Below are 15,089 nucleotides of genomic sequence, written 5' to 3'. Positions count from 1 at the left end.
AAATTTGCACAATACTCACTGTACTTTGATTAGTTGCTAATGTGTCTCCTTCCTCAATTAAGCTACAAGATCACTTAATAAGATCATTGTTCATCTTCATGCCTGCCATCGCATATACGGTATCTGGTACATTAGGTGCTCAGTACATGACTGTTGGAAAGAAGCTAATAGATCAAGCTCCAGAAGCTGTCCTTTACCAATAATTTCTTATAATGTAAAAAAAAAAAATTATTTAATAACAATCTCTTCTTCTATCTCTTGACTTTCTCTCTCTCTCCTGTACTCCCACCCCTTCTTTTCCCAGACAGCTTAATTTCACCCTGATTATGCCATGAATTCATAGGAATAGGGCCAGCAGTTCGGGTTCCTTTGCATTCGTTCTCACAAAGTGTGCTGCTCTGGGGGGCGCGGGCTGGCGTTTCAGCTGGACCCAAGTGCCTTTCTCCTTGGCTTTTTCTCTTTTTCTGATCATTTTCCTTCACTCATTTCAGGAAGCTACCCCTGCTCTTAAGAGTGCTTAATACCCTCAGTGTGCACGTTCGCTCTCTTGGCAAGAATTTGACCCTTAACTTGCTTGTTCACCAGGAGGCCAACAGCATGCTGCGGAATGCTGTAGACTCCTCCGGTTTAGCCATGCTAACATTCGGGAGGCCTTCCTCACCACAGTGCCCATTTCCTGGATGTCTGCAGTAGCTCCTTTCTTGGAGATTCAGATCAAAGTGGCCAAAGGAATAGCTCCATGCTAACGGGCCAAGAGAACCTGTAGCGGGTGCCTCTTTGCTTTTGTGGTCATTATTTTGGTGGATCACTGCAAGATGGTGGTTCCTGCTGTCCTGTACTCTCAACTCTTTCTCTGCCGACACATTTTAAAATTTGCTATTCTAACAGTCATATACTCTTCTTTTCATTCTATTTTAAGGAACTTAAGAATTGCTCTGTTGACGGTATTGTTTTCTTTAATTTACATTCTAACTGGTTCTTTCTAATACCTAGGGAAACTGCTGATAGTTGAGAACGGCTCTTATCTCTAGGCATCCGGGTGAACTATCTTCTCAGCTTTCTAAGTTTTCCTTACCGTGGTAATGAAGATGATTACATTGTTTATCAGTAAAGGCAGCTTTGCCCTTACTGCCTCCACTCCCAATTTTAAACGTCATTTTTTTCTGTCTTTTAGATTTTGCATGTGCAGTAGTGGTAAGAAGCATCCTTTGATTATTCCTGACTTCATTAGGAATGCTGCCAATGTTTAATCATTAAGTTATTTCTCTGCTATTACATTTGGTATGTGTTTCCAAGAGTAGGAAAAGTGTCTGCTATGAGACTAAGGGAGATACTGGGGGATGGAGAACATCTAGGTACAGGACCAGGTTATGGACAGAGAAACTCCTCCACATTCACTAATTATAAGTATATACATACAGTGAACTTCTTAGTATCTATTGCCCACTTAGTGACACTATGCTTCTGTTTAATATATATGTGCAATCAAAATCCAAACTGTCCCAAGAAATATTTCTATTACAATAAATAACTCATGTTTGTACCTATATATGAAGGCAAAATATTTCGTCAGCCAACCAAATGGTATTTTCACATCTATTTTGATGGTGAGATAGATATCTCCAATGAAGATAGTTGGAAAACAACTTCACACAACTATTGTCATTTCTGCCACAACACATATCAATTAGCATAATGTCAGTGATCAAATTCTCTAAGATCTTTTGAAAGAGCATATATTATCAAATTGGCCACCCATCTTCTTATTTAATGATAAAAATATCATATACAACAAAGCACTGTAAAACTACAGCCACACTTGGGAGACTGATATTCTAAACCATTAAGGCCAGATTAGTCTGTTTCTAATTCAATATGGAAAACTGAAATTCTGTTGCTCCAGAGAAAGTGCTTCTACATTCTCAGAGTGTCGTTGTTAGATGACTCTCTCTATTTTGTCCTTCGGCTTATAGATTAATTTTGTTCTTTCTTCAGGATTTCAGGGAATATTTGAAAATCGTGGTAATTTGTACTTTTGAGGTTTTAATATTTCATGAATTTGAGAGCAAGCAATCATAAAGAAATTTCTTTAATAACAACAAAAATATTAATCATCTCATCTAAATTTTTATAAGCAGCTCTGGGGGAGAAAATGGAACTCTCCTTCTAAAGATAGGAGTCTCTGAAAACTTTCTGAAAGGTCCATTATGAGCAGGTTCACTTGACAGCACATAACAAGAACAATCCAGGACACGGTAATTTTAATCCTGACTCTGCCCATGGAATCAGAAAGCCTGAGGTGTGGACAATTGTGGCTAAACTTGAGAAGAATGGAAATCCCAGAACAACTGATTGTGCTCATGTGAAACTTATACTTGGACAAGGAAGCAGCTGTCAGGATAAAGTAAGGAAACATTGCACTGTTCAAAATTAGGAAGGGAGTACATCAGCGATGTATCTTGTCTCCATACCTTTTCAGTCTGTATGCGGACCAGATCATTGAGGAGTTGGACTTTATGAGGAGAAATGAGACATCAGGATTGGAGGAAAACTCACCAACAACCTGTGTTATGCAGACATTACAACCTTGCTTGCCAAAGCATTTGCTTCAGAAAGTCAAGGACCATAGTCTGCAATATACATTGAAGTTTAACATCAAGAAAACAAAGATTCTCACCACTGGGCTAATTGGAAACATCACAATAAATGGAGAAGAGATTGAGATTGTTAACAATTTTAGCTTGCTTTGGTTCACAATCAATAATCTTGAACCAGGAGTCAGGTAATCAAAAAGATAAATTGCAGTAGGAAAATCTGTGGTTCGAGACCTTCTCAGAGTATTAAAGAGCAGCAATATCAGTGTAGAGACTAAAGTGCGCCTGATCCAGGGCATGATCTTCTCAATTACTTGCTATGCACCAGAGAACTAGACAATGACAAAAGATGAATCAATGCCTTTGAATTGTGGTGCTGGAGAAGAGTATAGAACATATCATGGATTGCCAGGAGAACAAATGTGTCTGGCCTGGAGAGACTGAAACCAGGTTGTTCCTTGGAAGCAAGGATTGTGAAAATCTGTCTCACATATTTTGAACATGTTGCCAGGAGGGGTCAGTTCTTGGAGAAGGACATTATGCTTGAAAGGGTGGAGGGAGAGTGCTGGAGAGGAAGACACCAGTAGAGGTGGATTGACACAGTAACTGGGATAATAAGGGTAGGTGACAGAGACAGAAATTGGCTCAGGATAGAGCAGGGTTCAGAGCTATTGTGCATAGGTTGCTATGATTCAGAGTTGACGTATTCATTGTCCAGCTTTTTGATGTACCACAAGTAATTGTGAAGACCTTCGCCTGGATCAGGTGCATCTTAGTCTCTAGATTGACATCATTGCTTTTTAGCCCTCTGGAAAAGTCCCTCACAGCAGATCTTCGCAGTGTAATTCACCATTTGATTTCCTAATTGCTGATGCCAAGAGTGTTGATTGTGGACTTAACAAGATGAATTTGTTAACAATCTCAAATCTCTTCTCCATCATTCATGGTGCTGCCATTGGGCCCAGTGATGAGAATATTATTTTAACATGGAAGTAGCTCTCTGGAAGTCTGTCTGTCCTGTGTCTTTTAAATGGATGTCTTGGGTGAAGATAATGAATGTATCTTTTAAAAATTCCAGATTTTATATGCACAGCTAAATATATATTCAAACATCATCCTACATGTTTATGATTCATATTTTGCTCCTATGGTTGGATTTGTTCCTATTTAATGCCATTTTCTCCGCAGTATTAGCCTGTTGTTTTTTCTTTTTATAACTAGCACTCTAATATGTTAGTTCTCCCTGAGAACCACAAGAAGGTGCCTGGACTTAGTACCATGTTTCATTTATAAAGATGGGAAAGACAGTATTTCTAGTGTTTGGAGAAATAAGAATTCTCTTCTGAGTGTGATAACTTTGAGATTTCTTAGAGACACCTCTATGGGAAGGGAAGTAAATAAGATCTTCTAGTTTGGAGCTGAAAGGAAAGCTATGATCTGTTGATACTAATTTGAGAAAGAATTGAAATATTATAGATACTATTTACAGGAATGGAATCTGTGATCATATACAGTACAGTGTTGTTGTCTGAGAAAAGTATTAAGAACCAAGTCCTGAAGAACTCCCCGGTTTAGAGACCAGCAAGAGATGAAAGAACTGGTAAGACAGAGAAAAGGTTGCTAGTGAGGTAGAAGTAAAACCAGGAAAGAATGCTGTGTCAGTGTGGGAAGTATTTCATGAAGGAAGCATTTGCAATCAACTGTGAGATGTTGTAAAAACAAAACAAAACAAAATTAAAAAACCCACATCCCAAGAACAAAAAAACCCCCAAAAAACCAACACCCTATTTTCAACATTTGACATTTGTTTATGACAAATACCAGCTGGAATTGAAAAAGAGATGAGAATATGCATTTTCACATTATATATCAAAGCTTAAAAACCAGAACTTAATTAAAGTCTAAATATGTGTAAGAAAACTACTAAGTTGATACAAAAAAGGTCAAATCAATGAAGATACCATTGACACAGAATGAACAGAGAAAATCAACAACCTTGTATATTATCTGGAAAATGTAAATGAAAGAGTATTTTTTTCAAATAACAAATTAATAAGAGATATAATGCTCACTGTTGCTGAGGATAAAGACTAGTGGATAATCTCATACTCCTTTGAAGAGAACATTAATTGCTAGAAGATCAGTTTCCAACCCAAATGTGGTAGGTTTGAATCTATCAGCTGCTGCTGCTCGGGAGAAAGATGGGCATCCTCCTGTACAGCTCACAGGCTCTGAAAACCTTTTGGAGGGTCAGTTTTTTGTCCCGTCTAACTTGATGTGCACATAATAACACCAAAGAATTAAGCAGAAAACCTAACTGAGGGTCAGATATGTGTTGGTTCCAACTGATGGCACACAAAACATGTCAATATAGCATATCACTTTTAGTAGCTACTTGAAAAAATTATTGACACATGCACACACAAAAAAATCTGTGCAAAAGCATTAAAGACAGTATAATTTATAATACAAAAAAATTGCAAACACCTACATGCCCATTAGTGGGAAATAATTAGATAAAATCGAACATATTTTTAGTACAGAAGACGAGGGGAAGATAAAAAAATGCATTGATATCTGGATGCACTGAAGTGGAACAATCTCCAAAAGGTACTGTTAAAGTATAAAAATCAAGGTGCAGAAAAACACATATGAATGCTTCTACTTATATAAAATAAAAAGCCTATAATTAAGTATATTTTCATGAATGTTAACAAATGCACCAAATTATTCTCATCTGTACTGTTGTTTTCTCTAGATATAGGAAAAGGATTATAGAAAAAAGTTGGTTTTACTTTTTATTGTTTAGCTTTGCATTTTTTAAACTCTCCTCAATTTGCTATTGACCTTTGTTTAGTTTTTTTAAAAGGAAAATTGCAATCCTTTTCTTAAAATATAACATAGGCTGGAGAATTGCATTTTAGGACTCATTAATTAAGTCATCAAACATTTAAGTTCTTAATGTCTTTGTTCATCAATGTCTCTTTTACCCTGGAGATATTTTGTAAATACACTACACTTTTATTTTATAGCAGCAAGTTAAAAAAAGGCATAGTTCTGGTATTTCAAAGACCTTTTGCAGGGAGAGAGTTGTTGACAAACAAGCATAGAATGTGCATGTTATTTTCAAAACAGTACAGGTACATCAGGAATGTTGTGTGTACTTGGTATACAGCGTTACCTACCTAAAGCAGGGCCAAATTTTTATCCTTGTAAGCTTTATCCAGTAGAGGAATTAGGTTTCAAAGGGTCTCCTTTTTTGCAATGATTGACTCCTACTTTTATAAAATTCCTAACCTCCACAGAAAAATATCTAAGTCTATCTTCCTGCACTTCTCATGACAATACGACTAAATGTATGGCGTATGATACACAGGATGTGTCCGTAAGTCATTGCTAAACTGCTCTTTCATTGCTTTACAATTATACGGAAGATTTAAAAGAATAATAATGTATTAATTTACAAAATAGTACAACATGACTAAAGAAAATTTCTTGAGTTGCTCTCGAGACTCCCAAACCCCTTCTATTAGTGTTTCTGTGGAGAAAGGCCACGTTGTCTAACCAACTGACTTAACAAATGCGCTGCTGGAACATACGCTGTTTGTAAGTTGTCGACAGCCTGTACTTAGGCAACTGCTAGCTTAAATAGCTGAAAACTATCTGGCACCCACACAGAAGTTCATGTGCACACACTTTATGGTTAGATTCCTTCTATGATGCCTGCTAAGGCATAGTAATTAAGAGAGAATGTCAGCCTATACAAGTATCCTCTGAAGTCTTTCCAACAGCAGGAACCTCAATGCCATGCTAGACTTTAGCTACGAGGGAGTCTGCCCACACTGGTAGCAGAAAAATGGATTCCTAGTTCTGAACAGTTTCTGAGCTACAGTGTCTATATTTCACAGTGATTTCTGACTTATTTTCTTACACACACATTCAAATGAAAGCTTCTCAATTTTCAGCTGCTAAGAACAGCTGAATGTCGTTGACATCATCAGAAAAATGAAAGGCTTGTCTCCAAGAGGAAAGTGTTTTTTATAAACCACTGTGTATCCCAGGGCAGACAATATATATATATATACCATGAACAAGTCATCTTTGTTATAGGATGAACACATTTCTCTTATGCGGCTCATCACAGTTGAGAACATTCTAGCCCAGGGCTGCCAGATCATTCTCAGGGTGTGGAAAGAGAGATCATGACTGTTTACTGAACATTCAATACTAAAGTATCTCCCATCTCCATCCAACCTGTTTGCCCTCAGGTAAATCACTTGCTCTTTCCACACACATTCATATTTCCATTTCTTCCTCATTCTTTTCTCCTGGCCTTGAATGGCTTTCCTGATACTCCTTCATGTTTCAAATCTTTATAAAATGTTCTCCTGTGAAGCCTTTGATTGATTCCTCTAAACAAAATCAGTTTATTTCCTGCTCATAATCTCATTCTAGATGCCCCATTCCTCTATTATGTCCTTTGTTACGTGGCATTACTGTTGAGCATTTATTGTTCTGTCTTTATTGGTTTATCAGGTAATTTTATGTTCATTTTAAGACATCAGGGCATATGTCATTATTATTACTCCTACCTATACAAAATATTTATCAGCTGTATTAGAGTGTTTACTATGTGTCAGGCTCTAATACGAATATATTATCACAAATAAATCTGGGGAGATAAGCTTTATTTATCATCACTTTTTAGTGTTGAGATAAAAGAAACCAAGTAGTGAGAGTAAAAAAAAAAGTGTTTTACTTTAGAATTAGGCTTTTTGCCACTACCTTAAAATGTAATTTCTCAATAATGGTGAAAACCAATTTACTATGTGTTTATGTTTACTATGTGCTCTGACAGCTTAGTGAGTAACAAGTTGCACAGCTAACTGGAAGACAGCTGCGCCAAGGACTAATGATGGGCAGTTTGCTCTTGTGCAATTTACAGCCTCTGAAAACCTGAAGGAAGGTCAGCTGTGAGTTGGTTCAGAGTCAGTGGGATATAACAAGAACAACGGGTCAGTGCTATGTGTTCTCTATATAACTCCTCACCCAAAGAAAACCCCACAACTGAAACCAAAAAGATAAGACTACTGCAACCTAACACACAGCAACTCTCCTCTGGATTTCCAAGGCTTAATATCCTCATAGGAGTAGATATCTCATCTTTAACTTGTGAAGTCCTCAGTGGATTTGAACTACTAACCTTTGGTTTAGTAGCACTATGTATATATGTCACCAGAGCACATTGTGTGTTCTATATATGCATTAGTTAGTTTGATCCTCACTAAAGTTCAGTGATATTAATGGAGTAGTTAAGATCTCAATTTCTAAAAGTAAAACTAAAGTTCCAAATAGTTCAGCAATTTGTCTAATGTCACAGAGGTATGGGTGGCCTCCCTTGGAAGTTGAAATCCTTCCTCACTTAACTAGTTTATGAACAGATGAGAGAACCTTCTTTAATCTTTGCAAATAATACATAGGTTTTCAGGAATGACTGCCCTAGAAACAGAAAACTGGAGAGCTACCCTTTGTGAATACATGCTTTGATAAAATTCCCACATCCCCCCACCATGCACTCACCTTAGCACATGTGTGGATCCATTAATGGTTGTGGTTGAACAGGGGACAGTCTGGCCCAGAATGGAAGGTCTTCTATAGCGCTCATCATCACAGCAGAGGATGATGAGGAAGGCACGTCTAAAAGACTTATTCAAGAAGGCGTAGAGAAAGGGGTTCAATCCAGAGTTGATATAGCCGAGCCAGAGGAAGGCAGTCCACACCTGCTCAGGGACAGTGTAGTCTATGAAAGGATCCACAATGTTGGTGACAAAGAATGGAGCCCAGCAAAGGCAGAAGCAGCCCATGATGATGCACAGGGTCTTGGCTGCTTTGGTCTCCGTCCTCATGCGATGTGTGCTGTGCTGGTCTGCCAGCTGGGCCCTGCCCTCTGAGGGGGCGCCTGCTCGTTGCAACATCTGGATCTGGTGGGCATGCTCCTTAGCTGTGACATAGATGCGATAATAGGCCAGCACCATGAGGAGGAACGGGATGTAGAAGGCCACCACGGAGCAGGTGATGGCGTAGGGCTTGTTGACCATGAAGACACAGTTCGTAGAGTTAGAGCTGTATTTGTACTTTCTTTGTTCTATCTGAAAGTTGGAGGGAAGGAGGGAAAGACAAAGTGAAGAGGAAGAAACATGTGGAGAATGAGTTTAAAAAAAAAAGATGAGAAAGAAGAGGAAGAAACAGAAGATTAAGAGACAGAAAAAGGGGAATGGAAACATTAAAGGAAAGGAAAGCAAGAATAAATGGAAAAGGAGCAAAGGAAAAGGAAAGAAAGTTATCACCACAGTTTCATTTGTATTTTATAAAACTACAACACATATAACTTTTATGGTAGAAAAAGAACAGTATATCTCAGTGTTCAAAGAATTTGTCTATGAAAGCTTCAGGTAAGAGCTGATATAAAATAGAGGCAAAAGTCATTCTTTGTTTCATGTATTCAACTCATAATAGAGGGCTGCCTGCTTTCTCCCTCTCTTGTCTGCTTGCACATATTATACAAGAGTCTCTTAGAAGGGTGTTTGTGGAATGACCTGGGAAGCTTATTATAAGATGCCTGCACTTCTCAACCAGATTTCTAGGTCTAAATTTTGGAGTTGTGGAGGAGATTCAGATGTCATTCAATTCTTCTTTAGTTAGCAAGTTGTTTATAAACGTCCAAAGGGGAGAGTAAGGCAAAGGGTACAAGAGGGGGATAATCACTGGGATGGCAGAGTTTGGAGGGCTGAGGGAGGGAGTGAATAAATTAAGAAAAATCCAATGAGGACCTGAAAAAAGTGTAACAGTATTCATAGATCAATGATGATTAATACTTTAAGACACAGTCTGTAGGAATGATAGTGTGAAACACACTGTAAATGAAGGAATGTGTGAAACACAATGTACATGAATGTGACAGTGAATATGAATTTTGTATGCAAACCAATGTAAAATAAAAAATTAAATAAAAACAAACAAAAATTAAAAAAAAGAAAAGAATTCTAAAGTTCATTACTGAGAGCTCTGGAGGCCTAGTGGCAAGAAGCTGTGCTTCAATCCTGAAAGCACTGGTTTCAAGGCCACCAGCTGCTCCATGGGAGAAGGATGAGCAGTCTCCTCCCCATGCGATTAACTACCTCTGAAGACCCGCTGGAGGGTTGGTTCCGACTATATGGTCCACAAGAACAACAACAAATTACCAAACTACCATTTCAGAACCACAGCTCTCTGCCAGTCTAAATCTATCTCTTTGAGGGACTTCAGGGTCACTGCTAGATTAATTTCTCTGCTTTCTATGTTCTCGATATCATTTTTGTAGCAAAGTATTCATGTATTGGTATAGAATGATAGCCAAGGTGACCTTAAATTTATAGAGAGAAATGATAGAGATTTTGAAATCACAGGAGAAAAGATTGCATAGATTGAATAGGGCAAGGTCACAAAGGATTTTGGAATCCAACCACGAGATAGGACCCAGGCAACATTTGTTTCTGCAACTAACCCTCCTCCCATCTGTTCTCTCTTAAACTCATGCTAGGTAGTTATTCATCCCAATCGTGCTATTGAAACGGCTCAGTTCAAGGGATTAATGACCTCTAGGTTGCTCTATCTCCTCACCCATGCTTTTAAAAACATTCTTCAGATATTTTATTAAAATAAAATGCATATAAATCACAGAAATATTAAGTTCACATACTAATAAATTATTACAAAGTAAATGCATGCATAATTATAACTCAAAGCATGCTATGCAATATTATTAGCAGTTCATAAAACTTGCAAATGTCCCTTTCAGTCATTAGTCTCAAAGGTAGTCATGGATTACTTAATTATGATGCATTGTACTCACCATGGATCAATTATGTTTTCCAACTTAATATTAATGAAATAATAAAGATTGGGCTCTTCTCGTTTACTTCTCCCATTCAACTTGAATCTGAGATCCTTTCATATTATTGCGTGTACCAGTAATTTCTTGCTTTTAATTATAATATCGCATTGTAGAATTAAACTATAATTAAACATTTCACTGTCAATGAATGTTTAAATTGTTTTTCGTTTGGGGATTTTGAATAAAAATATTGTGACTATTCTTATAAAAGTTTGTTTTTATTTTTTGCATGTGTGTGTACATATATTTTAATTCCTCATAGGCATATATTTAGGAGTGAAATTTCTGTGCATGGACTGCCAAAAGAACAAACAAATCTGTCTTGAAGGAAATGCTGCCAGAGTTCCCTGTAGAGGCAAAGATAGTGAAACTTCATCTCACTTATTTTGGGCATGTTATCAGGAGAGGCCCATCCTTGGAAAAGGACATGAAGTTTGGAAAAGTAGAGAGTTAGGAAAGGAGAAGACCATCAAAGAAAAGGATTGACAGTTGGCTACAACAATAAGTGAGGATGGTGAAGGCAATTCTTTAACCTATTGTCTAATAGGTTACTATGCATCACGTTGACTCAACAGCACCTAACAACAACAACATAACACACAGACAAGAATTCTCAGGTGGTACAAGTAATTGACGCACTCATCTGTGAAATGAAAGGGTGGAAAACTCAGCCCCTCAACTTGGCAATCTAAACATCTAAAAAATTTCTGACAAATCAGCCTTTGAAAATTCTAACAGTTCCATTCCCACAACAACTGAGTTTCCAATAGTTGGAAATGATTCAGTGGCAAAAATGGTAAATATTGCAAAATTGTTTTCCAAAGTGATTGTATCAATTTATGTTTCTACTAGTGGGTCTGTCCAGTTCCTTCCAATCCTTACAGCACTTGGTACTGTCAGTGTGCACTGGCACTTTCTGGTGGTTGTTGGTTTGTTTAATATCACTGCAAAGTACATTTGATTGCATCAGTAAATCACTCTTTATATGTACTTGACTTTCTTTCTACTGAGTTTAGATTGGAATTTGTCTTGTACTCTAAGCTTTGTTATTGGTTTGTGTCCTGGGCATTACTGTCAGTGAGCTAGTCATCCACTGATATCATTGCCTTCTAAATACATTTTTGACTAAGCTTTGGTTTTCATTCCTCCTTGCTATAAGAGCATTGTCATAAAAGTTATGCAATATTGCTCTGTTTTTGTCAACTCAAATTCCTCTTTCTGTGTTATTAATTTCAAAGTCAAGAACACCATCTCATTCTGTTAGTTCTGTTCTCTGATTCCATGGTTGTCATGACCTTCTAACCTGCTAACATGTGTGGGTGTGTGAATACACATGTTCTTGAGAATCTTTTGTGACATAGTAGGTTAAATGATGGACTAATAAATGAAAGGCTGAAACTCATATCTACTCTGTGGGAGAAAGACGAGTCATTCTGCTCTTGTTAAAATGAACACCTTCTGAACCCTAATGGAAATTCACCGTAACTTGGACTCTACCCCATGGCACTGGGTTGGCTTTAATGCATTGTTGTTGTTATGTGACATCAGGTTGCCTGTGACTCACAGCAAACCCATGTACAAGAGCCCTAAACCTTGCTCTATCCTGTGCCAATCTCATTGTTTCTGACACACCTGCCCCCATTATTACCCCAGTCACTGAATCAATCCATCTCATCAAGGGTCTTCCTCTCCTGGACTGTCCCCCCACCTCCCAAGCATGACGTCCCACTCCAACGACATCTCTCCTTGCAACATGTCCAAAGTATGTCAGACGAAGCTTCAGAATCCTTCCCTCCAAGGAGTATATAATTAAGGGCTTTGATATATTCTTGGTATTATTTTATTAGCTGTGCACATATTTTGTATGATGTTGTTAAGTACTACAGAATCAGCTGTGACCCTATATACAACAGGGAAAAAACCACTGCCTAATTTTATACTTTTATCACAATTATGTTGTTGTTAGGTGCCATCGAGTCAAGCACAACTCATAACAAGCCTCTGAACAAAAACCTCTGTTCTATCCTGTGCCATCCTCACACTTCCTGACACACAAGAGCCCACTGTAGCAGTCACCTTATCAATCTACCTGGTTGAGAGTCTTCCCCTCCTTTGCCATTCTCAATCCTTCCCAACATCATGTCCTTTTCTATGGACTAGCATAGCACCTCCTAGAAACATGTCCAAAGTATGTGAGGCAAAGCCTCATCATTCTTGCCTCTAAAAAGCACTCTGGCTCCACCTTCTCCAAGACCTATCTGTTTATTCTCTTGGCCATCCATGGGATGTTCAGTGTTCTTCTCCAACACCATAGTTCAAAGGCATGAATTCTTTCTTGTCATCTTTATTCATTGTCCAGCTCTCGGATGCATACCTGAAGCTGTTGAAAGTCTCAATCTCCTCCCCATCCATCATGACACTGCATATCAGTCCAGGAGTAAGAATCTTCATTTTCCTGACATTGAGATTGCAATCCATACTGAAGGCTGCATTCTTTGATCTTCCGCAACAAATGTTTCGAGCCCTCCTCACTTTCAGCAAGTAAGGTTGTGTCATCTGCATAATGCAGGTTATTAATGTGTGTCCCTTCAACCCTGATGCCACACTCCTACTAATAGAGTCCAACTTCTTGAGTAATTTTCTCAGCATACAGTTTGAATAGGTATGTAGAGAGAGTACAAATTTGGTATATTCCTTTCCCAATTCCAAACCATGTCCCCTGCTCTGTTTGCACAACAGCCTCCTGGTCCAGGTATAGGTTCCACATGAGCACAGTTCAGTGCTCTGAGATTCCCATTCTTCTCAATGTCAGCCACAACTTGTAATGATACACACAGTCAAATGCCTTTGCATAGTCAATAAAACACAAATAAACATTCTTCTGGTATTCCTTCATTTCAGCCAGGATCCATCTGCCATCAGCAATGATATCCCTGGTGCCATGGCCTCTTTTAAATTCTGCTTGAACTTTGCTGAAGATTATTTAAAAAATGGCTGGAACAGAATATAGATAAGAAACTGCCAGAAGTACCTCACAATCAAACCACAATATAATATTCTGATATTATTGTGTACCATTAAGTCAGAATCAACACATAATCGACAATCCAGCAGGTTTTCAGAGACAATAAATCACATGGGAAGAGATTGCCCCTCCTTATCCTGTGGAATAACTGGTGGATTTGAGTCACATGCCTTTGGGATCGTATCACAGTTTCTTCACTAGGACACCAAAGCTCCCTATAATCTTATAGTAATATTAAATTGTATAGTAATGTTCTGGCAAGTTTGGCACCATCATTCAGGAGATCAGGAGACATATTGCATTGTCTACAATCATGGAGCTCTCCAAATTATTGAGGAGCAATCACGTCCATTTGAGGACTAAGATACATCATGGTCTTTTCAGTCACTTGCTATGCATCTGAGAGTTGGGCATGACTAAGGATGACAGAAGAAGAACTCGTTCCTTTAAGCTGTAGTGTTGGAGAAGAGTACTGAATATTGCATGGACTGCAAAAGCAACAAACAGATAAGGCTTGGAGAAAGTACAACCAGAGTGCTCTTTGGACACAAAGATGGTAAATCTTCATCTTACATACTTTGGACATGTTGCTGGGAGAGGGGACTCATGCTTGGAAAGGTAGAGAGTTGGTGGAGGAGAGGAAGACCCTCAATCAGATAGATTGACACAGTGACTACTGCAATGGATTCAAGTATATTAGAAATTATGAAGATGGAACAGAATTCAAAGGGCTCAGATTTCTTGTTCTTAAGGTTGCTAATTTATTTAACAATAAATACATATTGTATTTGACAGCACCTAAGTACAACAACAGCTCTTACTAAATCAACTCTTTATGTGATATCTCTTTCTATCAAGTGATATTATTTGCCTTATACTCAGCTCTATTTTAGTATTAGTGTAGTTTCCCAGCTTTCTTTAGATTAGTGCTTATATACCACAAAACCGAACCAACGACTACAAGTTGATTTTAAGGAGACTGCTTCTCTTTCTTCGGCAGAGCAGTTGGTGAATTTGAATCTCTGATTGAATTAGTTTTTGGTTAGCAACCCAACAGAGAATAGACCACATTGTTCTATTTTCATTCTTACTGATTTTTATTATTTAAGGGTTTTTTCTTAAAGTCTTATGGAGAAGGGTATTGAATATATGATGGACTGTTATAAAAACAAACAGGTTTATCCTAGAGAGGGTTAAAACAGATTGCTCCTTGGAGGCAAGGATTCTGAAGATTTGTCTAACATACTTTGGACATGTTGCAAGGAGGGAACAGACTTTGAAGTGGGACATCATGCTTGGGAGGGTGGAGGGACAGTGCAGGAGTGACAGACCCTCGAGATGGATTGATTCAGTGACTAGGGTAATGGGGTAGGTGTGTCAAATACAGTAAGATTGGCACAGGATAGAGCAGAGTTTAAGGCTGTTGTATATAGGGTTGCTGTGAGTTGCAGATGACTTGACAGCACACAATAACAATAACTACATATCCATATACATGGTTCAAAATTGGGAAGGGTGTATTCCAGGGATGCATCCT

The 15,089-nt window shown here is 38.1% G+C and overlaps 1 protein-coding gene and 1 pseudogene across 3 annotated transcripts in view; both read right to left on the bottom strand.

The window, feature by feature from the left end:
• The window catches only part of HTR4 (5-hydroxytryptamine (serotonin) receptor 4, G protein-coupled), a 313,497-nt gene that overhangs the window by 65,396 nt on the left and 233,012 nt on the right, over positions 1-15,089 (bottom strand). For all 3 annotated transcript variants that reach the window (XM_006893718.1, XM_006893720.1, XM_006893719.1), the window contains one exon: positions 8,175-8,743. In XM_006893718.1, the coding sequence (XP_006893780.1) occupies positions 8,175-8,743 (569 nt within the window). The remainder of the gene's footprint in view (positions 1-8,174; positions 8,744-15,089) is intronic.
• LOC102846287 lies at positions 325-6,403 on the bottom strand (annotated as a pseudogene).

Source organism: Elephantulus edwardii, unplaced genomic scaffold (assembly GCF_000299155.1).
Source record: "Elephantulus edwardii isolate Elephantulus edwardi_28Jun2011 unplaced genomic scaffold, EleEdw1.0 scaffold00130, whole genome shotgun sequence".
In the NCBI taxonomy this organism is placed as follows: Eukaryota; Metazoa; Chordata; class Mammalia; order Macroscelidea; family Macroscelididae; genus Elephantulus; species Elephantulus edwardii.
This window is presented reverse-complemented; position numbering and strand designations above follow the sequence as displayed.